Source organism: Miscanthus floridulus, unplaced genomic scaffold (genome assembly GCF_019320115.1).
Source record: "Miscanthus floridulus cultivar M001 unplaced genomic scaffold, ASM1932011v1 fs_750_1_2, whole genome shotgun sequence".
Lineage (NCBI taxonomy): Eukaryota > Viridiplantae > Streptophyta > Magnoliopsida > Poales > Poaceae > Miscanthus > Miscanthus floridulus.
The window spans coordinates 1-22,831 of NW_027097216.1; the positions used below are offsets into that span (position 1 = coordinate 1).

At 56.8% G+C, this 22,831-nt stretch overlaps 3 protein-coding genes across 3 annotated transcripts; 1 reads left to right on the plus strand and 2 right to left on the minus strand.

Moving 5' to 3' along the window:
- Positions 1-38: 38 nt before the first annotated feature.
- Positions 39-341, plus strand: LOC136532961 (uncharacterized). The gene has a single exon (XM_066525534.1). It carries the CDS (start codon positions 39-41, stop codon positions 339-341), a length of 303 nt encoding a protein of 100 aa, XP_066381631.1.
- Positions 342-4,214: 3,873 nt separating this feature from the next.
- Positions 4,215-5,724, minus strand: LOC136532962 (uncharacterized). Its single transcript, XM_066525535.1, has 3 exons — positions 5,506-5,724; positions 5,059-5,392; positions 4,215-4,657 (listed from the first exon to the last, which is right to left on the minus strand). The coding sequence occupies exons 1-3, from the start codon at positions 5,722-5,724 to the stop codon at positions 4,215-4,217; spliced, it is 996 nt and encodes a 331-aa protein (XP_066381632.1).
- A 90-nt stretch (positions 5,725-5,814) lies between these two features.
- On the minus strand, positions 5,815-6,709 carry LOC136532963 (uncharacterized). The gene is made up of 2 exons (XM_066525536.1): positions 6,546-6,709; positions 5,815-6,385 (listed from the first exon to the last, which is right to left on the minus strand). The coding sequence occupies exons 1-2, from the start codon at positions 6,707-6,709 to the stop codon at positions 5,815-5,817; spliced, it is 735 nt and encodes a 244-aa protein (XP_066381633.1).
- Positions 6,710-22,831: the final 16,122 nt, after the last annotated feature.

The window sequence follows — 22,831 nt, forward strand, 5'->3', positions numbered from 1 at the left end:
ACCACGCCATCCTGGGGCAGCCATGCTATGCCAAGTTCATGGCGGTCCCCAACTATACGTACCTCAAGCTCAAGATGCCGGGCCCCAACGGCGTCATCACTATCGAGTCCACGTACGAGCATGCATACGACTACGACGTCAAGTGCATCGAGTATGCCAAGGCTATCATAGAGGCCGAGACCCTCATCGTCAACCTTGACCAACTCGGTAGCGAGGTGCCCGACTCCAAGCGCCACGCCGGGACTTTCGAGCCCGCGGAGGCCATCAAACTCGTCCCGGTCGACCCCACCTACCCCGATGACCGGGCGCTGAGGATCAGTGCCACCCTCGACATCAAATAGGAAGCCATGCTCGTTGACTTTCTTCACGCGAATGTCGATATGTTTGCGTGGAGTCCCTCGGACATGCTGGGCATACCGAGGGAGGTCGCCGAGCATGCCTTGGACATCCGGGCCGGCTCTAGGCTGGTGAAGCAGCGCCTGCACTGATTCAATGAGGAAAAGCGCAGGGCCATCGGCGAGGAGATACAGAAGCTTTTGGTGGCTAGATTCATCAAAGAAGTGTCCCATCCAGAGTGGTTAGCTAATCCTGTATTAGTTAAGAAGAAAAATGGGAAGTGGAGAATGTGTGTAGACTACACCGGTCTAAACAAAGCATGTCCAAAAGTCCCTTTCCCATTACCTCGAATCGACCAAATCATTGACTCCACTGCGGGATGTGAAACCCTATCCTTCCTTGATGCATATTCCGGTTACCATCAGATCAAAGATGAAAGAGTCCGACCAGCTCACGACTTCTTTCATCACACCATTTGGCATGTACTGCTATGTGACTATGTCATTCGGCCTCAGAAATGCAGGGGCCACATATCAGTGGTGCATGACCCACGTCTTTGGCGAGCACATCAGGCGGACTGTCGAGGCCTACGTGGACGACATCGTGGTCAAGACCAGGCAGGCTAGTGATCTCGTCAGCGACTTGGAAATAGCCTTTAGATGCCTCAGGGAGATGGGCAACAAGCTCAACCCCGAGAAGTGTGTCTTTGGGGTTCCCCGAGGCATGCTCTTAGGATTCATAGTCTTAGAACGCAACATCGAAGCCAACCCAGAGAAGGTCTTAGCCGTGACCAACATGGGACCGATCCGAGACCTCAAGGGAGTACAGAGGGTCATGGGATGCCTTGCGGCCCTAAGTCACTTCATCTCGCACCTTGGCGAAAAAGGCTTGCCCCTGTACCACCTCTTGAGGAAATCAGAATGTTTTTCTTGGACCCCTGAGGCCGAAGAAGCCCTCACCAAACTCAAGGCATTGCTCACCAATCCTCCCGTCCTAGTACTGCCGGCCAAGGGTGAGGCCCTCTTACTCTACGTCACCGCAACGACCCAAGTGGTCAGCGCGGCCGTAGTGGTTGAGAGGCAGGAAGAGGGGCATGCTCTACCCATCCAACGACCTATTTACTTCATCAGTGAAGTGCTCTTTGAGACCAAAACATGCTACCCCCCATATCCAGAAACTAATCTACGCCGTGATCTTGGCTCGATGCAAGCTGCGTCACTACTTCGAGTCCCACCAGGTGACCGTGGTATCATCTTTCCCCCTAGGAGAGATAATCCATAACCGGGAGGCCTCGGGTAGGATAACCAAGTGGGCCATCGAACTCATGGGGGAGGCTCTGTCCTTTGCGCATCAGAAAGCAATCAAGTCTCAGGTCTTGGCCGATTTTGTGGCTGAGTGGACCGACACCCAACTGCCACCTATTCAGGTCCAGGCGGAATGCTGGGCCATGTACTTCGATGGGTCCTTGATGAAGACCGGGGTGGGCGTGGGTCTGCTCTTCATCTCACCCCTTGGAGTACACATGCGCTACATGATTCGGCTCCACTTTGCCGCCTCCAACAACGCAGCCAAGTACGAAGCCCTTGTCAACGGCTTGCAGATCGCCATCGAACTTGGAGTACGGCATCTCGACGTACGGGGCGATTCATAGCTCGTTGTTGATCAAGTGATGAAGGAGTCGAACTGCCATGACCCCAAAATGGAAGCGTACTACAAGCTGGTATGTTGCCTTGAAGACAAGTTCGACGGTCTTGAACTCAACCACATCGCGCGCAAATTCAATGAGGCCGCGGACGAACTGGCAAAGATGGTGTCGGTGTGGGCCCCGATCCCCCCGAACGTCTTTGCCAAAGACCTCCACAAACCTTCCATCGACTATGCCTCAGCGGCAGAAGAGGGCCCATCGGTCGAGCCCCCCGCAGGGCTTGAGGCCCCCTCTGTCGTCGAGCCTCCTTCGGCCGAGCCCAAGGTCATGGAAGTCAACACGGAGCCTCCCGAGGCCAACCAAGGCGTGGACTGGCGTGTCCCATTCCTTGATTACCTCGTCCGAGGAGTGCTTCCCGCTGACAGGACCGAAGTCCGATGGCTTGCTCGGTGAGCCAAGACTTATGTTCTCGGTGATGGCGAATTGTACAGGCGAAGCCCATCTGGCGTCCTCCAACGATGCATCACTACTTCGACAGGTCGAGCCCTACTTTGGGACTTGCACATAGGAGCCTGTGGGCACCATGTGGCACCTCGGACGCTCGTCGGAAACACCTTCCGCCAAGGGTTCTACTAGCCAATAGCGGTTGCTGATGCCACCAAGCTCGTACGCTCCTGCGAGGGATGCAAGTACTACGCACGACAGATGCATCTCCCAGCTCAAGCCCTCCAAACCATCCCTATCACATGGCCGTTCGCCGTGTGGGGGCTCGACTTGGTTGGGCCTCTACAGAAGGCCCCCGAGGGCTACACCCATATGTTGGTAGCAATCGATAAGTTCTCCAAGTGGATCGAGGCTCGTCCAATCAATCAAATCAAGTCCGAGCAAGCGGTGCTATTCTTCACCAATATAATCCACAGGTTCGGGTTCCGAACATCATCATCACCGACAATGGGACACAATTCACCGGCCAAAAATTCCTGACGTTCTACAACGACCACCACATCCGTGTGGCCTGGTCAGCCGTTGGACATCCTAGGACAAATGGCCAAGTAGAGAGTGCCAACGGCATGATCCTACAAGGCCTTAAGCCAAGAATATACAACTGGTTGAAGAAATTTGGCAAGAAATGGCTTACTGAACTCCCATCGGTCATCTAGAGCCTGAGGAACACCCCTAGCCGAGCCACGGGGTTCACACCGTTCTTCCTGGTCTATGGAGCCGAGGCCATCCTCCCCACTGACTTGGAATACGGTTCCCCGAGGCTACATGCCTACAACTAGCAAAGTAACCGCACCGCCCGCGAGGACACCCTCGACCAACTGGAGGAAGCCCAAGACATTGCGCTGCTACATTTGGCCAAGTACCAGCAAGCCCTATGACGCTATCAAGCTCGACGCATTCGAAGCTGAGACCTGAAAGTGGGTGACCTAGTGCTAAGGCTAAGGCAGAGCAACAAGGGCTGCCACATGCTAACCCTGCCATGGGAAGGACCAAACATCGTCGCCTAAGTGCTGAAGCCTGGGACCTACAAGCTAGCGAACGAGAAGGGTGAAATCCTCACCAACGCTTGGAACATAGAACAACTACATCGCTTTTACCCTTAAATTTCCAAGCATTGTATATATTGTTTCTCGAAATACAATTAAGAAACATTCTTTAGTTGTTCTAATCTTTCGAGAAACCCCCGGGCCCATCAAGGGCCTCAGCGATATGATAACTCCATTAGGGAGACTCAGCTCCGCCTCTACAGAGGTGCCCACTGCAGGGCTTGAACGAGACACGACTCTGCCTCTGTAGAACCGAGCCTCCCTCGGGGGCTAGAAGGGGGGACTCCCCCCTAAGTCCCACGCACCATTTCTTAGCTGGTTTTTGAAAAAATTTCCACGCCAAACCCTCTAGCACGCTCTAACAAATCAATTGTAAATAACCTAAGGACCAAAAGTCTGTCTCAGGGCCAAAAGGCCGGACGAGTCGCGAGACGGCCTACGCCTCCAGGCTACGGCACTCCCTCACCACCTTTTTGCCCTAGGGACAACTTAGGCTCCGAGGAAGTTTTTTGCGAATGATATGTTCAGAAACAAGACAGAGGGTAGAGGCTCAGAAATACAATAAAGAAAAACGACTAAGAAGCGTAGACGCATAAGTATTTCAAAAAGGCCTCGACAGGCCACCAGTGTTACGATACGGTAATGTAATCCCTAATTTATGTACATGGTCTCTTGGGCCTAGGTCAGGGATCAGGGTCTCTAGCATTGGCGGACGGCAGGGGAGGGACCACCTCCTCTTCAAATAGCCTGGCCAGCGCTGTGCCGGGGCCCTCAGCTGCGTCCATTAGCTTCGTGACCTCCTCGTCGGCCTCCTCGTTGTCCTCGGGCAAGACATAGCTGTCACTAATGGTCTCGAGGTCGACGCCGGCGTAGTGCGAGGAGATGACGGCCAGGGCATGCTTGACGCCCGCATGTAGCACCCCCCGAAGTCGCTCGTGCACTTGGCCGCTCAATGTGACCAAGCGGCTTTTAAGGGAGCTGCCCGATTGGGCCCCCTCAACCTCCAGGGCCTCGCACACGGTGCGGGTGGCACTCTTCAGCGTGTCATGCTCCCAGATCTCAGCCTCAAGCACTGCCTGCACTACGATAGAGGCCTCGGCTGCCCGGGTGACCTCCTTCTCCAACTCTATGCCAAAACAAATGGAATGGGGTTGAGCGCAAAGGGAAACAAGCCCTATAGGGGCGGAAGCCTACGGGACTCACCCTCGGTCTTCTCCTCCTAGAGCTGGGCCTCGACCCAAGAGGCCTCGGCTTTCTCCTTCTAGCGCTGGGCATTGACTAGAGAGGCCTCGGCCTTCTCCTTCCTGCCCTAGACCTCGACCTGAGAAGCCTCAACCACCCTAGAAGCCTCTTTCTCTAGCTCTACACCACACCAGGGAGTTAGGAGTCGAACACAAGAAAAACAAATAAAACAAGGGGAACAGGACTCACCCTCGACCTTTCCCTTCCAGACCACAGCCTCGGTCCGGGAGGCCTCGACCACCTTGAGGGCCTCTGCCAGGGAGCCTTTCGTCAGCAGGTGCGCACCCTGCTCTGCCCCTAGCTGCCCAGTGAGGGCCTTGGCAGAGGCCGTTGCTTCTTCAGCCCAAGACCGAAAGGCGTCCCAATCGTCGGCCACCCGGGTCAGCTTCTCTTCCAGCTCCTTGACCCGCGCTACCAAAGGGGCGACCTGCTCCTGAGCCATGGCCGCCTCGACCTTCATATTGGCATAGCGGAGGCGGAGGTCCTCCACCTCCATGCTCCGTGCTGATAGAACTTCATTGGCGTCAGCGAGCAGACCTTTCTGCCGCTGGAGCTGGTCCCAGATGTCCCTCTCCCATCGAAGGAACAATGACTTCCTGAGGGACCGGGTCTCGAGCTCCTAGATAGGCAAGGGGTCATTCAGTACGAGAAAACTCAGAAAAAGATGACACCACATGAGAAAGGAAGGCGCGAACCTAGGCGACCCCAGACAGATCGTCGGCCACGACGGACAGCGCTGTCCGCAGTGACCGCTCCGCCAGCAGGTGGTATTGCTCGAAGGTGTCCCAGCGCCCCCCCCTCAGCCGCGTCCTCAAGGGTGAACAGAGGCTCCCCCTCAGGGTCGTCCCGGCTCTGCCACAAGACACGCGGGTGATCCCACCCGTGGGGCTCGAGTCGCACCTGCACGAGGGCCAAGCTTCCGTCGCCCGAGGTCGGAGCCGGCTGCTCCATAGTGCCGACCGCCTCGGCATCAACCACCTCCTTCGCCCGGGAAGTATCGTCGGAGGAGATCGAATGGACCTCCACTTCCCGGACGCTCTCCTACAACAGCGGCGGGCCTTGGACCGGCGGCGGTATTAAGGCTTGTCCCGCCTCCGCCTCCACTTCTTGGGCCGCCGGCTTCGCTGCGCTCACGCCGGCTCCTGCCACCCCGGCCTCGGCGGTCTCGGGGGCTTCGGTCCCCGCCACCCTGTCCTCGATGGTCTCGAGGGCTCCGATCCCCACCACCCCAGCCTCGGTGGTCTCGGGGGCTCCGGTCCCCGCCACTTCGGCCTCGACGGTCCTGAGCGCCCTGGCCTCCGTCGCCTTGGCCTCAGAAGTCCCGGGGGCCTCTGTCTCGCCCTCGGTGGCCTCGGCAACTAAGGGCACCTCGGCCCCATCCGACTCACGGGCCTCGGCCTCGCAGGGCGCAAGCGTCTCCTCCCCCGCTCGCTCCGTGGCCACCTCAGTAACCTCCCCCTGGGCGACCAGCTCCTTCGGGTCGGCCCTCGCCGACGCCCCACCGCGCTGTACGGCGGCCTGCGCCTCCACCACCTGATGAGCGGTGGAGCCCGTGCTCACCTTTAGCGACTTAATTGGTGCCAGGGCAGGCACCTCTACCTTACGCTTTCGGCTGAAGGCAAAACACCCACTTGGTTAGCATATGACGTAAAGCGAGCGGGAAACAATACGAACTCTGCTGAAAAAACACTCACCTCGAGCGGGGGTGCAACCGCTTCGGCACTGCGACCTGCCTCTGCAACGGTGGTGGCGACGGCAATGGCATGGCCTACATATCTGTTAGTGCCAGCCGGCCATCGCCGGACTCCGGCACCCCCTCGATCCTCTGTGGGGGCAGTTGCGTCGCCCCCGCCGCCACCTGCTCCACCTCTGCCGTCGAGGCCACCGGGCTAACGACGTGTTTTCCCAACTCCCGTGCCTCGGGCGTGTCGGCCATGGCACCGGGGCGGGCGATCCCCGGCCCTGAGGTGTCCTCTCCTCCCCCTCCTAGGAGCACCAGGCTGCTCGCCAATGCCTCGGGCGCCGTCTCCCCGATGTCAGGGAGATTGTCCAGGGGACCCCGCTCCCTCCCGCTCTCGTCATCTCCATCCAAAGCGTCCGTCGATAGTGACGACGACGGAGATGACTCCACCGGGAGACCGTCCTGCCTCTGCTACCAGCGGCGCTTCTCTAGTCCCTCACGCATGAGGATCTTCCTCGTACGCTTTGCCTCCTTGGCATCCTTCCGCCTCTTCTGTGCCTCGGCGTGCGCTCGGTTCACCGAATGCCGCGCTGCGTCCTCAGGAATGGGTGGTGGGGAGGCTCGCACATCCCTCATCCCCTGCGGGAATGGCGAACATGGGTAAGGGAACGAGAAACGGTGAGGAATGGGGAGGCCTTGAGGGCTGCAGCGGCGCGTGACTTACCAAGGAGAGGAACCCCTGCGACGGGCGCATCATGATGGGAGTCAGGCCACCGCTCCTCAGCTTCACCTCCACCGTCTCCCTCACCCGATGAAGAATCTCCTTGTCGAAGAGGGCAGAGGCAGACATCCGGATGCCCTCGATCGGCTCATCCTATCTCATCTCGAACAGGCACCGCCGCTGAGCCATCAGTGGTAGCACCCTCCGACGGTGGAAGGCAGCCATGACCACAGCCGCCGTGAGACAATGGCTCCGCAGCCTCTCCAGCCCATCTAGGAGCGGCTGCAGCTTGGGCTGATCCTCCTTTGGGATGCCATACCTCCACTTCTCTAGACAGCTCTCCATGATCCGCCCGGTGTAGGAGGGAAGCCCGCCATCGTCGTTGTGGAGGTAGAACCAGCTGGTGTACCAGCGGCGATTGGTCGAGGCGAGCTAGGCCGGGATGTAAAGGTGCTGTCGATCCTGGCACACTTGGAGAGTGCAGCTACCGGCCCTCACCACCTTCCTCGTGCCTGTCGTGCCCGTCGGCTTGATGGTATGCCCCGCCCGGAAGAGGTGGAGCCACAGCTCCCAATGGGGAGCAATCCCTAGGTACCCCTCATAGACGGCGACGAAGATGGCCACCTGCGCGATGGAGTTGGGGTTGAAGTTGTGGAGCTCCATGCCGTAGTAGTGCGGGGGCGCCCACATGAACCGGTCCACCGGTAGGCCGAGGCCACGCTCGTGAAAGGATACGAAGCTCACGACGTAGCCATCGTGTGGCCTCGGCTCTGGCTCGCCCAATGGAGCAATCCACTCTAGCCTGTTGGGGTCAGTAACTGGACGGAGAAGGCCATCGTCGACGAGCAAATGGAGCGTCTCCATGGATACATCGGACTGACCCCAAGGGTCCGCCTCAATGACAACGGCGCCGGCCATGGGTGCGATGGAGAATACGACAACGGCGGTGAGCCTCTCTCGCTCTCTCTACCTCGCCCTTCTCTCTTCTTCTCCTTGGAGCTCTCCGTTCCTAGCAATAGCTCGAGGGCGGCAAAGGTGATTGTAGGCAAGGTAAGGAGGGGAGGGGCGAGGCTCATTTCGTATTTATGCAGGAAGGAAGTGAAATGAGTGGGCAATGAAATCGGGAAAGTTTCCCTCAGATCCAGCATAGTTAATCTAGATCCTATTTTACCACCCACATACCCACCTTTTCCTCATTAATCGCGTGAACAGTTATCTTCCATCCGCTGACATAGCGTCACGTCCGACCACTGCAGCGGCAGGCGCCGTTTCGCCTCCCCGGGAAAATCACCTCAAAAGGCACGCCTGCCGTTGTCAAACCGATGGGGGGGAATATCCCCCACCCGATTCCTTTCAGACGAAGGAACTGGGCGCCGAGCCCGTTACGGTCCAGGGGTTCGAAGGCTGGGCCCCTGAGGGTTTTGACAGCCGCCCCAGGGCAATAGAGTCAGGGACAACTATGGGCGAGCCCATACGGGGCCGAGACCCAAGCAAGCGAAATGCTTGGAACGCCCTAAGTCATGTCCGAGACCGGCTGGGAGGTCTCCGAATGGGATCCCACCGTAGGGAGGCACTAGGCCACCTAGGCCCATCGAATGGCTCCGGCACCCACTAGAGAAACCCTCTGGTAATCTTGGAGTGCATCTCTAGACCGCTAGCTAACCCCTATCAAATGGGGCATGGGCCTCCACTCGGACTTACCCGATAATAGCTCACCAGAAGTGTCACCGCTCGCGCCCGTCGAGGGTAGCCTGGCATATTCCACCCCTCCTTCTGAGCGAAAAGGATGCACAAGGGTCGCACAAAAAGCTAGGGGAACCCCTGACGGCCCTCTTGCTCCATGCAGAGGCTAGGGGGCTTTCCCTACAACCTTGCCGAGACCCAGCGACCTAGGCTCACACCCGAGAGGGCTCGGCAAACAACCCCTCCTTCCGAACGAAAAGGATGCGCGAGGGTCACACAAAAAGCCAGAGGAACCCCTGACGGCCCTCTTGCTCCGTGCAGAGGCTAGGGGGCTCTTCCTGCAACCTTACTGAGACCCAGCGACCTAGGCTCGCATCCAAGGGGGCTCGGCAAATAACCCCTCCGTCCGAACGAAAAGGACGCGCGAGGGATGCACGAAAAGCCAGGGGAACCCCTAATCACCCTCTCGCCCCATGTAGAGGCTCGGGGGCTCTTCCTGCACCTAGGACGAAGACAAGCGACCCAAGCTCGCACTCGAAGGCTCAGAAAAACACGATAAAGGGCATCGAGCCCGTTACGGTCTAGGGGTTCGAAGGCTGGGCCCCCGAGGGTTTCGATAGCTGCCCCAAGGCAGCAGAGTTAGGGACAACTATGGGCGAGCCCGCGCATGGCCAAGGCCTGAGCAAATGATCGCTCGGGATGCCCTAAGTCATGTCCGAGACCGGCAGGGAGGTCTCCAAATGGGATCCCACCATAGGGAGGCACCGAGCCACCGGGGCCCATCGAACGGCCCCAGCACCCACTAGAGAAACCCTCTGGTACTCTTGGAGTGCGTCTCTGGGCCGCTAGCCGACCCCTATCGAATGGGGCATGGGCCTCCACTCGGACTTACCCGATAATAGCTCACCGGAGGTGTCACTGCTCGCGCCCACCGAGGGTAGCATGGCACCCTCCACCCCTCCTTCCGAATGAAAAGGATGCGTGAGGGCCGCACAAAAAGCCAGGGGAACCTCTGACGGCCCTCTCGCTCTATACAGAGGCTAGGGGGCTCTTCCTGCGACCTTGTCGAGGCTCAGTGACCCGAACTCACACTCATGGGCTCGGCAAACGCAATTAAACCCCTCTCACGACGTAAGAAAAGCCCCTGGAGGAATAATTCCACTCCTCCAGGGCCTCGGGGGCTACACCCGGTGGGTGCACTCGTGTGCACCCACCGAGGCCTCGAGTACGAAAACACCAACCCGCCAGGAGCTGCTACGAGCCGAGTCTCGACAAAACATCAAGGAGAGCGCTCGCACTCTCCCTGAGGCTCGGGGGCTACTATCGGGTACCATGAGAAGGGGTCCCCTAAGCAACAATAAAAAAATCGCTTAGACCCCATCAAGATCAAAGCCAAGGGACAACTTTTGGCTAGACCCCGGCCATGTCCGAGGCCACCTACTCTCTGTCTCGCTAGAGGTCCCACGCAAGAGGCCTCGGACAGCCTACTGAATCTCCACCTCGCTCGGGGCCTAGCACGAGAGGCCTCGGATGATCTACCGATTTTCTGCCTCGCTCGAGGTCTCGCGCGAAAGGCCTTAGCTGGGAAACCGATTCTCCGTCTCGCCCGAGGCCCCGCGCGTACAGTCTCGGACGAGACGTTGAGTCTCCGTCTCACATGAAGCCGGCTTGGCAATAACCCCGTCGCCTCTGCCTCGACCGATCTCCCCAACAGAGCATCACGTCCAATTAATGCGACCAACCACTCCCGTGATGTCAGAGGGACAACAGCACGACAAGGCAGAGCAGCCGACGAGATGGGAAGTTGCATCAGCACCATGCCGTCTGAGATAGGACACAGCAAGGGTTACTGGCCGCTGTGTTCGGTACTGTGCCCACGACCAACGCCCGTACTGCACTGTGCTACCTAACCCCTGCTCCAGGAACAACACGGTGTGCGGAGTCAAGTCTGGGTTACTATAGCCTCGGAATCAGTGTACAGGACCAACTGCTCCCTCCACGCCTCGGCAGTCTACTTTAGGGTCTCGGCAACCTCGGGGTTCACGCCCACCGAGCCCCCCCCTCACCATGACGGCTCGGCCTCAGCACCAACTGAGCCTCAGCTCTTCACGCGGTCAACACACAGTGACCAGTACGTCGCTTACTAGGCCCTGTGTCAAGCTATCACTGGAGCTCCCATGTCGCACAGGATCGGATGTGACCGGCGCGTTGCTCCAGCACTTCAAGGGCAGGACCACTCCATCAACCATGCCGCCATAGTAACAGGCTACAGGGCTCGGACATGCCGCCTCTGTTCGCACGACGCCACGTAGCTAACACATGTATCACCCCTGTCCCCCCTTCAACTATAAAAGGGAGAGACCGGGGCCGTTTCTAACGATGATGAGTTCAGGGACCCGAGCGCACGAGATAGACGAACACATGCTCGACACTCTGTAACGCGCACGCTTCCCCGCTGCCTGAGGTCAGCACCTCGAGCAATCCACGCAGCTCCACGTAGAGACCTAGGACTAGCTCCCTCTCTCGCCCTGCTTGTAACCCCCTACTACGAGCATTTTGGTGCAAGGAATACATGATCGATCTCTCAGACTGGACGTAGGGCACCTATTGCCCGAACCAGTATAAACCTTGTGTCTCTTTGCATCACCATCCGGGATTAGGAGCACGCAGTACATTTTTACTAGTTGGTTGAGGGCCCGCCGGTCCAAAACACCGACAGTAGTATTTGATAAAAATATGAAATGCACTATTTCTTGTATTTTTCTAGGTAAATAAAATAGAGTTTGATAAATGCTTTTAAATGGTTTCAATCTTGTAAAATCTATAACTTGAGCTAGGATAGTGCTAAAATGTGATTCCAATTTTGTTAGTCTTGTATTGTCATGTACTACCTGGGAAAAATATTGTTTGCACTGTGATCTTGCTGGAAATAGGAGTTTTCTATTTATCTTAAATAAATGCTAGATTCTTGTGCTATTTTTCATGGTAAAAATATGTAGCCATTAAGCATGAAACTTTTTGTATAGTGTTCTTGTGCTGTGATGAAGCTAAAAAAATATGAATACTGTTGTTTGACACCTTTTAATAGGATTTCCTATTTATGCTATTTTAAGCCTTGCTGGCTTGTAATTTTCATGTAGAATGCTATACTTGTTCAAATGATGTGAAATGTATATAGTATCCTATTGGGGACATGTATAAGCTATTGTAATTTTTGTGGATGTTGATGTACACTTTTGATATGTGTTTATTATTTAACCTAATTGTCTAAATAAATTAATAAATGCATGAAAAGAATTTATTTAGGAATGGCCACTATGTTTTCTAGTGCTCATTTGATGTATGTTAACTGTTGGTAACATTGGTAGTGCTCAAAGTATTATTCTTGTATGTAGTGAAATATTATTTTCACTATAATTCACTTATAGCGACTTTCTGGACATATTTTAGAGTTAAGTAAATTACATGGTGAAGATGATGTTTGCTATGAATCTTGTCTATAACAAAGTTGTAGCTAACTAACTAGCTCGTGTTAAATTTTCATGGCATTTGGCCAAATAGTTTGTGAGTTATGACTGTTCAAAGTTGGTCTTCAGAACTTGTAGTTCTCTGGAATTTCAAGAACAGATTTGATAAATGTGCCTGTTTGACCTTGTTAACTTGGGAATCATGCTAAGATGTTTAAATATGAATTGTAGAAAATTTCATAAGCTTTCTAGATTGTCTTGTTGTATGTCTTTTGGATTAGTACAACTCCATTTATCAGTTAAACTAACAGCTGCTGTTTGCAGCCTTGAATCTGTGAATGCCGTGAATGACTTGATTGCTTTATATGAGTTGATGTGATGATTTAGAGGCTTAGGCTAATTAAGATAAATTATTAGTTGCAGATGCTAGACCTCTTACTGAAGATGAACAACTTTATCTTAGGTTGTTAGAGCTTGGTGAGTGGGTAGTTCTTGCTTTCATGAAAAGATATGCATCTACTCAGTAAAATAAATGTTAATCTTGAATCATCATGTCATTCATGTGTTCGTCTTGACATGGCTATACATTTCATCATCACCTTCCATCTCTTTTGCATGCATGACTCTTATGCTATGCATATGCATGCAATAGGTGTTCCGGAGGGAGTCATGTTTCTGGAATTTGAGCAAGGACTTCTGGAGGAGGAGCAGCAAGCTCAGGAGCAGGAGGTGCAGGCCCCAGAAGGAGGGATGAGGCCTCCGGGGCCTCGGCTCCCCACCTCCCCAAGAAAAAGAAGAAGGGTTGCCAGGGGAAGCAGGAAGTCCTCGAGGCCGGCCTAGTCACGGCTGTAGAGCGCAGAAATCCTCGAGGCCCTAGAGGCCCCAGGCTCTTCGACGATATGCTTAAGAAACCATGCCCTTACCATCAGGGCCCGGTGAAGCATGCCCTCGAAGAATGCACCATGCTTCAGCGCTACTATGCCAAGCTCGAGCTCCCCGACGACGATGCCAGGAGGAGGGATGCCGGCGACAAGGACGATGACAAGGACGACGGATTCCCCAAGGTACACAATGCCTTCATGATCTTCGGCGGGCCTTCAGCGTGCCTCACGGCATGCCAGCGGAAGAGGGAGTGCCGGGTGGTCTTCTCGGTGAAGGTGGCCACACCCCGGTACCTCAACTGGTCTTGGGAGGCGATCACCTTTGACCGGGACGACCACCCCGATTATGTCCCGAACCCCGGGCAGTACCCACTTATCGTCAACCCCATCATCGGCAACACTCGGCTCACTAAGGTATTGATGGATAGAGGCAGCGGCCTCAACATCCTCTATGCCAACACCCTAGAGCTCCTAGAGCTCAACCAGTCGTAGCTCTAGGGTGGTGCCGCGCCTTTCCACGGCATTGTGCCGAGGAAACGCATGCGGCCCCTCAGGCGCATCGACCTACCCGTCTGCTTCGGTACTCCCTCCAACTACCATAAGGAGGTCCTCACCTTCGAGGTGGTTGGGTTCAAGGGAACCTACCACGCCATCCTGGGGCAGCCATGCTACGCCAAGTTCATGGCGGTCCCCAACTATACGTACCTCAAGCTCAAGATGCCGGGCCCCAACGGCGTCATCACTATCGAGTCCACGTACGAGCATGCATACGACTACGACGTCAAGTGCATCGAGTATGCCAAGGCTATCGTAGAGGCCGAGACCCTCATCGTCAACCTTGACCAACTCGGTAGCGAGGTGCCCGACTCCAAGCGCCACGCCGGGACTTTCGAGCCCGCGGAGGCCATCAAACTCGTCCCGGTCGACCCCACCTACCCCGATGACCGGGCGCTGAGGATCAGTGCCACCCTCGACATCAAATAGGAAGCCATGCTCATTGACTTTTAGAGTGGTTAGCTAATCCTGTATTAGTTAAGAAGAAAAATGGGAAGTGGAGAATGTGTGTAGACTACACCGGTCTAAACAAAGCATGTCCAAAAGTCCCTTTCCCATTACCTCGAATCGACCAAATCATTGACTCCACTGCGGGATGTGAAACCCTATCCTTCCTTGATGCATATTCCGGTTACCATCAGATCAAAGATGAAAGAGTCCGACCAGCTCACGACTTCTTTCATCACACCATTTGGCATGTACTGCTATGTGACTATGTCATTCGGCCTCAGAAATGCAGGGGCCACATATCAGTGGTGCATGACCCACGTCTTTGGCGAGCACATCAGGCGGACTGTCGAGGCCTACGTGGACGACATCGTGGTCAAGACCAGGCAGGCCAGTGATCTCGTCAGCGACTTGGAAATAGCCTTTAGATGCCTCAGGGAGATGGGCAACAAGCTCAACCCCGAGAAGTGTGTCTTCGGGGTTCCCCGAGGCATGCTCTTAGGATTCATAGTCTTAGAACGCAACATCGAAGCCAACCCAGAGAAGGTCTTAGCCGTGACCAACATGGGACCGATCCGAGACCTCAAGGGAGTACAGAGGGTCATGGGATGCCTTGCGGCCCTAAGTCACTTCATCTCGCACCTTGGCGAAAAAGGCTTGCCCCTGTACCACCTCTTGAGGAAATCAGAATGTTTTTCTTGGACCCCTGAGGCCGAAGAAGCCCTCACCAAACTCAAGGCATTGCTCACCAATCCTCCCGTCCTAGTACTGCCGGCCAAGGGTGAGGCCCTCTTACTCTACGTCACCGCAACGACCCAAGTGGTCAGCGCGGCCGTAGTGGTCGAGAGGCAGGAAGAGGGGCATGCTCTACCCATCCAACGACCTATTTACTTCATCAGTGAAGTGCTCTTTGAGACCAAAACATGCTACCCCCATATCCAGAAACTAATCTACGCCGTGATCTTGGCTCGATGCAAGCTGCGTCACTACTTCAAGTCCCACCAGGTGACCGTGGTATCATCTTTCCCCCTGGGAGAGATAATCCATAACCGGGAGGCCTCGGGTAGGATAGCCAAGTGGGCCATCGAACTCATGGGGGAGGCTCTGTCCTTTGCGCATCAGAAAGCAATCAAGTCTCAGGTCTTGGCCGATTTTGTGGCTGAGTGGACCGACACCCAACTGCCACCTGTTCAGGTCCAGGCGGAATGCTGGGCCATGTACTTCGATGGGTCCTTGATGAAGACCGGGGTGGGCGTGGGTCTGCTCTTCATCTCACCCCTTGGAGTACACATGCGCTACATGATTCGGCTCCACTTTGCCGCCTCCAACAACGCAGCCAAGTACGAAGCCCTTGTCAACGGCTTGCAGATCGCCATCGAACTTGGAGTACGGCATCTCGACGTACGGGGTGATTCATAGCTCGTTGTTGATCAAGTGATGAAGGAGTCGAACTGCCATGACCCCAAAATAGAAGCGTACTACAAGCTGGTATGTTGCCTTGAAGACAAGTTCGACGGTCTTGAACTCAACCACATCGCGCGCAAATTCAATGAGGCCGCGGACGAACTGGCAAAGATGGTGTCGGTGTGGGCCCCGATCCCCCCGAACGTCTTTGCCAAAGACCTCCACAAACCTTCCATCGACTATGCCTCAGCGGTAGAAGAGGGCCCATCGGTCAAGCCCCCCGCAGGGCTTGAGGCCCCCTCTGTCGTCGAGCCTCCTTCGGCCGAGCCCAAGGTCATGGAAGTCAACACGGAGCCTCCCGAGGCCAACCAAGGCGTGGACTGGCGTGTCCCATTCCTTGATTACCTCGTCCGAGGAGTGCTTCCCGCTGACAGGACCGAAGTCCGATGGCTTGCTCGGTGAGCCAAGACTTATGTTCTCGGTGATGGTGAATTGTACAGGCGAAGCCCATCTGGCGTCCTCCAACGATGCATCACTACTTCGGCAGGTCGAGCCCTACTTTGGGACTTGCACACAGGAGCCTGTGGGCACCATGTGGCACCTCGGACGCTCATCGGAAACACCTTCCGCCAAGGGTTCTACTAGCCAATAGCGGTTGCTGATGCCACCAAGCTCGTACGCTCCTGCGAGGGATGCAAGTACTACGCACGGCAGACGCATCTCCTAGCTCAAGCCCTCCAAACCATCCCTATCACATGGTCGTTCGCCGTGTGGGGGCTCGACTTGGTTGGGCCTCTACAGAAGGCCCCCGAGGGCTACACCCATATGTTGGTAGCAATCGATAAGTTCTCCAAGTGGATCGAGGCTCGTCCAATCAATCGAATCAAGTCCGAGTAAGCGGTGCTATTCTTCACCAATATAATCCACAGGTTCGGGTTCCGAACACCATCATCACCGACAATGGGACACAATTCACCGGCCAAAAATTCCTGACGTTCTACAACGACCACCACATCCGTGTGGCCTGGTCAGCCGTTGGACATCCTAGGACAAATGGCCAAGTAGAGAGTGCCAACGGCATGATCCTACAAGGCCTTAAGCCAAGAATATACAACTGGTTGAAGAAATTTGGCAAGAAATGGCTTACCGAACTCCCATCGGTCATCTAGAGCCTGAGGAACACCCCTAGCCGAGCCACGGGGTTCACACCGTTCTTCCTGGTCTATGGAGCCGAGGCCATCCTCCCCACTGACTTGGAATACGGTTCCCCGAGGCTACATGCCTACAACTAGCAAAGTAACCACACCGCCCGCGAGGACACCCTCGACCAACTGGAGGAAGCCCAAGACATTGCGCTGCTACATTTGGCCAAGTACCAGCAAGCCCTATGACGCTATCAAGCTCGACGCATTCGAAGCTGAGACCTGAAAGTGGGTGACCTAGTGCTAAGGCTAAGGCAGAGCAACAAGGGCTGCCACATGCTGACCCTACCATGGGAAGGACCAAACATCATCGCCTAAGTGCTGAAGCCTGGGACCTACAAGCTAGCGAACGAGAAGGGTGAAATCCTCACCAACGCTTGGAACATAGAACAACTACATCACTTTTACCCTTAAATTTCCAAGCATTGTATATATTGTTTCTCGAAATACAATTAAGAAACATTCTTTAGTTGTTCTAATCTTTCGAGAAACCCCCGGGCCCATCAAGGGCCTCAGCGATATGATAACTCCATTAGGGAGACTCAGCTCCGCCTCTACAGAGGTGCCCACTGCAGGGCTCGAACGAGACACGACTCTGCCTCTGTAGAACCGAGCCTCCCTCGGGGGCTAGAAGGGGGGACTCCCCCCTAAGTCCCACGCACCATTTCTTAGCCGGTTTTTGAAAAAATTTCCATGCCAAACCCTCTAGCACGCTCTAACAAATCAATTGTAAATAACCTAAGGACCGAAAGTCTGTCTCAGGGCCAAAAGGCCGGATGAGTCGCGAGACGGCCTACGCCTCTGGGCTATGGCACTCCCTCACCACCTTTTTGCCCTAGGGACAACTTAGGCTCCGAGGAAGTTTTTTGCGAATGATATGTTCAGAAACAAGACAGAGGGTAGAGGCTCAGAAATACAATAAAGAAAAACGACTAAGAAGCGTAGACGCATAAGTATTTCAAAAAGGCCTCGACAGGCCACCAGTGTTACGATACGGTAATGTAATCCCTAATTTATGTACTTGGTCTCTTGGGCCTAGGTCAGGGATCAGGGTCTCCAGCATTAGCGGACGGTAGGGGAGGGACCACCTCCTCTTCAAACAGCCTGGCCAGCGCTGTGCCGGGGCCCTCAGCTGCCTCCATTAGCTTCGTGACCTCCTCGTCGGCCTCCTCGTCGTCCTCGGGCAAGACATAGCTGTCACTAACGGTCTCGAGGTCGACGCCGGCGTAGTGCGAGGAGATGACGGCCAGGGCATGCTTGACGCCCGCATGTAGCACCCCCCGAAGTCGCTCGTGCACTTGGCCGCTCAATGTGACCAAGCGGCTTTTAAGGGAGCTGCCCGATTGGGCCCCCTCAACCTCCAGGGCCTCGCACACGGTGCGGGTGGCACTCTTCAGCGCGTCATGCTCCCAGATCTCAGCCTCAAGCACTGCCTGCACTACGACAGAGGCCTCGGCTGCCCAGGTGACCTCCTTCTCCAACTCTACGCCAAAACAAATGGAATGGGGTTGAGCGCAAAGGGAAACAAGCCCTATAGGGGCGGAAGCCTACGGGACTCACCCTCGGTCTTCTCCTCCTAGAGCTGGGCCTCGACCCAAGAGGCCTCGGCTTTCTCCTTCCAGCGCTGGGCCTTGACTAGAGAGGCCTCGGCCTTCTCCTTCCTGCCCTAGACCTCGACCCGAGAAGCCTCAACCACCCTAGACGCCTCTTTCTCTAGCTCTACACTACACCAGGGAGTTAGGAGTCGAACACAAGAAAAACAAATAAAACAAGGGGAACAGGACTCACCCTCGACCTTTCCCTTCCAGACCATAGCCTCGGTCTGGGAGGCCTCGACCACCTTGAGGGCCTCTGCCAGGGAGCCTTTCGTCAGCAGGTGCGCACCCTGCTCTGCCCCTAGCTGCCCAGTGAGGGCCTTGGCAGAGGCCGTTGCTTCTTCAGCCCAAGACCGAAAGGCGTCCCAATCGTCGGCCACCCAGGTCAGCTTCTCTTCTAGCTCCTTGACCCGCGCTGCCAAAGGGGTGACCTGCTCCTAAGCCATGGCCGCCTCGACCTTCATATCGGCACAGCGGAGGCGGAGGTCCTCCACCTCCATGCTCCGCGCTGATAGAACTTCGTTGGCGTCAGCGAGCAGACCTTTCTGCCACTGGAGCTGGTCCCAGATGTCCCTCTCCCATCGAAGGAACAATGACTTCCCGAGGGACCGGGTCTCGAGCTCCTAGATAGGCAAGGGGTCATTCAGTACGAGAAAACTCAGAAAAAGATGACACCACATGAGAAAGGAAGGCGCGAACCTAGGCGACCCCAGACAGATCGTCAGCCACGACGGACAGCGCTGTCCGCAGTGACCGCTCCGCCAGCAGGTGGTATTGCTCGAAGGTGTCCCAGCGCCCCCCCTCGGCCGCGTCCTCAAGGGTGAACAGAGGCTCCCCCTCAGGGTCGTCCCGGCTCTGCCACAAGACACGCGGGTGATCCCACCTGTGGGGCTCGAGTCGCACCCGCACGAGGGCCGAGCTTCCGTCGCCCGAGGTCGGAGCCGGCTGCTCCATAGTGCCGACCGCCTCGGCATCAACCACCTCCTTCGCCCGGGAAGTATCGTCGGAGGAGATCGAATGGACCTCCACTTCCCGGACGCTCTCCTGCAACAGCGGCGGGCCTTGGACCGGCGGCGGTATTAAGGCTTGCCCCGCCTCCGCCTCCACTTCCTGGGCCGCCGGCTTCGCTGCGCTCACGCCGGCTCCCGCCACCCCGGCCTCGGCGGTCTCGGGGGCTTCGGTCCCCGCCACCCTGTCCTCGATGGTCTCGGGGGCTCCGATCCCCGCCACCCCAGCCTCGGTGGTCTCGGGGGCTCCGGTCCTCGCCACTTCGGCCTCGACGGTCCTGAGCGCCCCGGCCTCCGTCGCCTTGGCCTCAGAAGTCCCGGGGGCCTCTGTCTCGCCCTCGGTGGCCTCGGCAACTAAGGGCACCTCGGCCCCATCTGACTCACGGGCCTCGGCCTCGCAGGGCGCAGGCGTCTCCTCCCCCGCTCGCTCCGTGGCCGCCTCAGTAACCTCCCCCTGGGCGACTAGCTCCTTCGGGTCGGCCCTCGCCGACACCCCACCGCGCTATACGGTGGCCTGCGCCTCCACCACCTGATGAGCGGTGGAGCCCGTGCTCACCTTTAGCGACTTAATTGGTGCCAGGGCAGGCACCTCTACCTTACACTTTCGGCTGAAGGCAAAACACCCACTTGGTTAGCATATGACGTAAAGCGAGCGAGAAACAATACGAACTCCGCTGAAAAAACACTCACCTCGAGCGGGGGTGCAACCGCTTCGGCACTGCGACCTGCCTCTGCAACGGTGGTGGCGACGGCAATGGCATGGCCTACATATCTGTTAGTGCCAGCCGGCCATCGCCGGACTCCAGCACCCCCTCGATCCTCTGTGGGGGCAGTTGCGTCGCCCCCGCCGCCACCTGCTCCACCTCTGCCGTCGAGGCCACCGGGCTAACGACGTGTTTTCCCAATTCCCGTGCCTCGGGCGTGTCGGCCATGGCACCGGGGCGGGCGATCCCCGGCCCTGAGGTGTCCTCGCCACCCCCTCCTAGGAGCACCGGGCTACTCGCCGATGCCTCGGGCGCCGTCTCCCCGATGTCAGGGAGATTGTCCAGGGGACCCCGCCCCCTCCCGCTCTCGTCATCTCCATCCGAAGCGTCCATCGATAGTGACGGCGACGGAGATGACTCCACCGGGAGACCGTCCTGCCTCTGCTACCAGCGGCGCTTCTCTAGTCCCTCACGCATGAGGATCTTCCTCGTACGCTTTGCCTCCTTGGCATCCTTCCGCCTCTTCTGTGCCTCGGCGTGCGCTCGGTTCACCGAATGCCGCGCCGCGTCCTCAGGAACGGGCGGTGGGGAGGCTCGCACATCCCTCATCCCCTGCGGGAATGGCGAACATGGGTAAGGGAACGAGAAACGGTGAGGAACAGGGAGGCCTTGAGGGCTGCAGCGGCGTGTGACTTACCAGGGAGAGGAACCCCTGTGACGGGCGCATCACGATGGGAGTCAAGCCACCGCTCCTCAGCTTCACCTCCACCGTCTCCCTCACCCGATGAAGAATCTCCTTGTCGAAGAGGGCAGAGGCAGACATCCAGATGCCCTCGATCGGCTCATCCTATCTCATCTCGAACAGGCACCGCCGCTGAGCCATCAGTGGTAGCACCCTCCGACGGTGGAAGGCAGCCATGACTACAGCCGCCGTGAGACAACGGCTCCGTAGCCTCTCCAGCCCATCCAGGAGCGGCTGCAGCTTGGGCTGATCCTCCTTTGGGATGCCATACCTCCACTTCTCTAGACAGCTCTCCATGATCCGCCTGGTGTAGGAGGGAAGCCCGCCATCGTCGTTGTGGAGGTAGAACCAGCTGGTGTACCAGCGGTGATTGGTCGAGGCGAGCTAGGCCGGGATGTAAAGGTGCTGTCGATCCTGGCACACTTGGAGAGTGCAGCTACCGGCCCTCACCGCCTTCCTCGTGCCTGTCGTGCCCGTCGGCTTGATGGTATGCCCCGCCCGGAAGAGGTGGAGCCACAGCTCCCAATGGGGAGCAATCCCTAGGTACCCCTCATAGACGGCGACGAAGATGGCCGCCTGCGCGATGGAGTTGGGGTTGAAGTTGTGGAGCTCCATGCCGTAGTAGTGCGGGGGCGCCCACATGAATCGGTCCACCGGTAGGCCGAGGCCACGCTCGTGAAAGGATACGAAGCTCACGACGTAGCCATCGTGTGGCCTCGGCTCTGGCTCGCCCAACGGAGCAATCCACTCTGGCCTGTTGGGGTCAGTAACCGGACGGAGAAGGCCATCGTCGACGAGCAAATGGAGTGTCTCCATGGATACATCGGACTGACCCCAAGGGTCCGCCTCAATGACAATGGCGCCGGCCATGGGTGCGATGGAGAATACGACAACGGCGGTGAGCCTCTCTCGCTCTCTCTACCTCGCCCTTCTCTCTTCTTCTCCTTGGAGCTCTCCGTTCCTAGCAATAGCTCGAGGGCGGCAAAGGTGATTGTAGGCAAGGTAAGGAGGGGAGGGGCGAGGCTCATTTCGTATTTACGCAGGAAGGAAGTGAAATGAGTGGGCAATGAAATCGGGAAAGTTTCCCTCAGATCCAGCATAGTTAATCTAGATCCTATTTTACCACCCACGTACCCACCTTTTCCTCATTAATCGCGTGAACAGTTATCTTCCATCCGCTGACATAGCGTCACGTCCGACCACTGCAGCGGCAGGCGCCGTTCCGCCTCCCCGGGAAAATCACCTCAAAAGGCACGCCTGCCGTTGTCAAACCGATGGGGGGGAATATCCCCCACCCGATTCCTTTCAGACGAAGGAACTGGGCGCCGAGCCCGTTACGGTCCAGGGGTTCGAAGGCTGGGCCCCCGAGGGTTTCGACAGCCGCCCCAGGGCAATAGAGTCAGGGACAACTATGGGCGAGCCCATACGGGGCCGAGACCCAAGCAAGCGAAATGCTTGGAACGCCCTAAGTCATGTCCGAGACCGGCTGGGAGGTCTCCGAATGGGATCCCACCGTAGGGAGGCACTAGGCCACCTAGGCCCATCGAATGGCTCCGGCACCCACTAGAGAAACCCTCTGGTAATCTTGGAGTGCATCTCTAGACCACTAGCTAACCCCTATCGAATGGGGCATGGGCCTCCACTCGGACTTACCCGATAATAGCTCACCGGAAGTGTCACCGCTCGCGCCCGTCGAGGGTAGCCTGGCATATTCCACCCCTCCTTCTGAGCGAAAAGGATGCACGAGGGTCGCACAAAAAGCTAGGGGAACCCCTGACGGCCCTCTTGCTCCATGCAGAGGCTAGGGGGCTTTCCCTACAACCTTGCCGAGACCCAGCGACCTAGGCTCACACCCGAGAGGGCTCGGCAAACAACCCCTCCTTCCGAACGAAAAGGATGCGCGAGGGTCACACAAAAAGCCAGAGGAACCCCTGATGGCCCTCTTGCTCCGTGCAGAGGCTAGGGGGCT

What these genes read in the sequence shown, in the direction of transcription:
- LOC136532961 (XM_066525534.1), top strand. Translation starts at nt 39, where the DNA reads ATGGCGGTCCCCAACTATACGTACCTCAAGCTCAAGATGCCGGGCCCC.
- LOC136532962 (XM_066525535.1), bottom strand. Translation starts at nt 5,724, where the DNA reads ATGGAGCAGCCGGCTCCGACCTCGGGCGACGGAAGCTTGGCCCTCGTG. An exon ending in CGGTCACTGCGGACAGCGCT is followed by an intron (nt 5,393 to 5,505) that starts GTCCGTCGTGGC and finishes TTGCCTATCTAG; the next exon opens with GAGCTCGAGACCCGGTCCCT. An exon ending in GCAGCTAGGGGCAGAGCAGG is followed by an intron (nt 4,658 to 5,058) that starts GTGCGCACCTGC and finishes GTTTTGGCATAG; the next exon opens with AGTTGGAGAAGGAGGTCACC.
- LOC136532963 (XM_066525536.1), bottom strand. Translation starts at nt 6,709, where the DNA reads ATGGCCGACACGCCCGAGGCACGGGAGTTGGGAAAACACGTCGTTAGC. An exon ending in CGGCTGGCACTAACAGATAT is followed by an intron (nt 6,386 to 6,545) that starts GTAGGCCATGCC and finishes TTTTGCCTTCAG; the next exon opens with CCGAAAGCGTAAGGTAGAGG.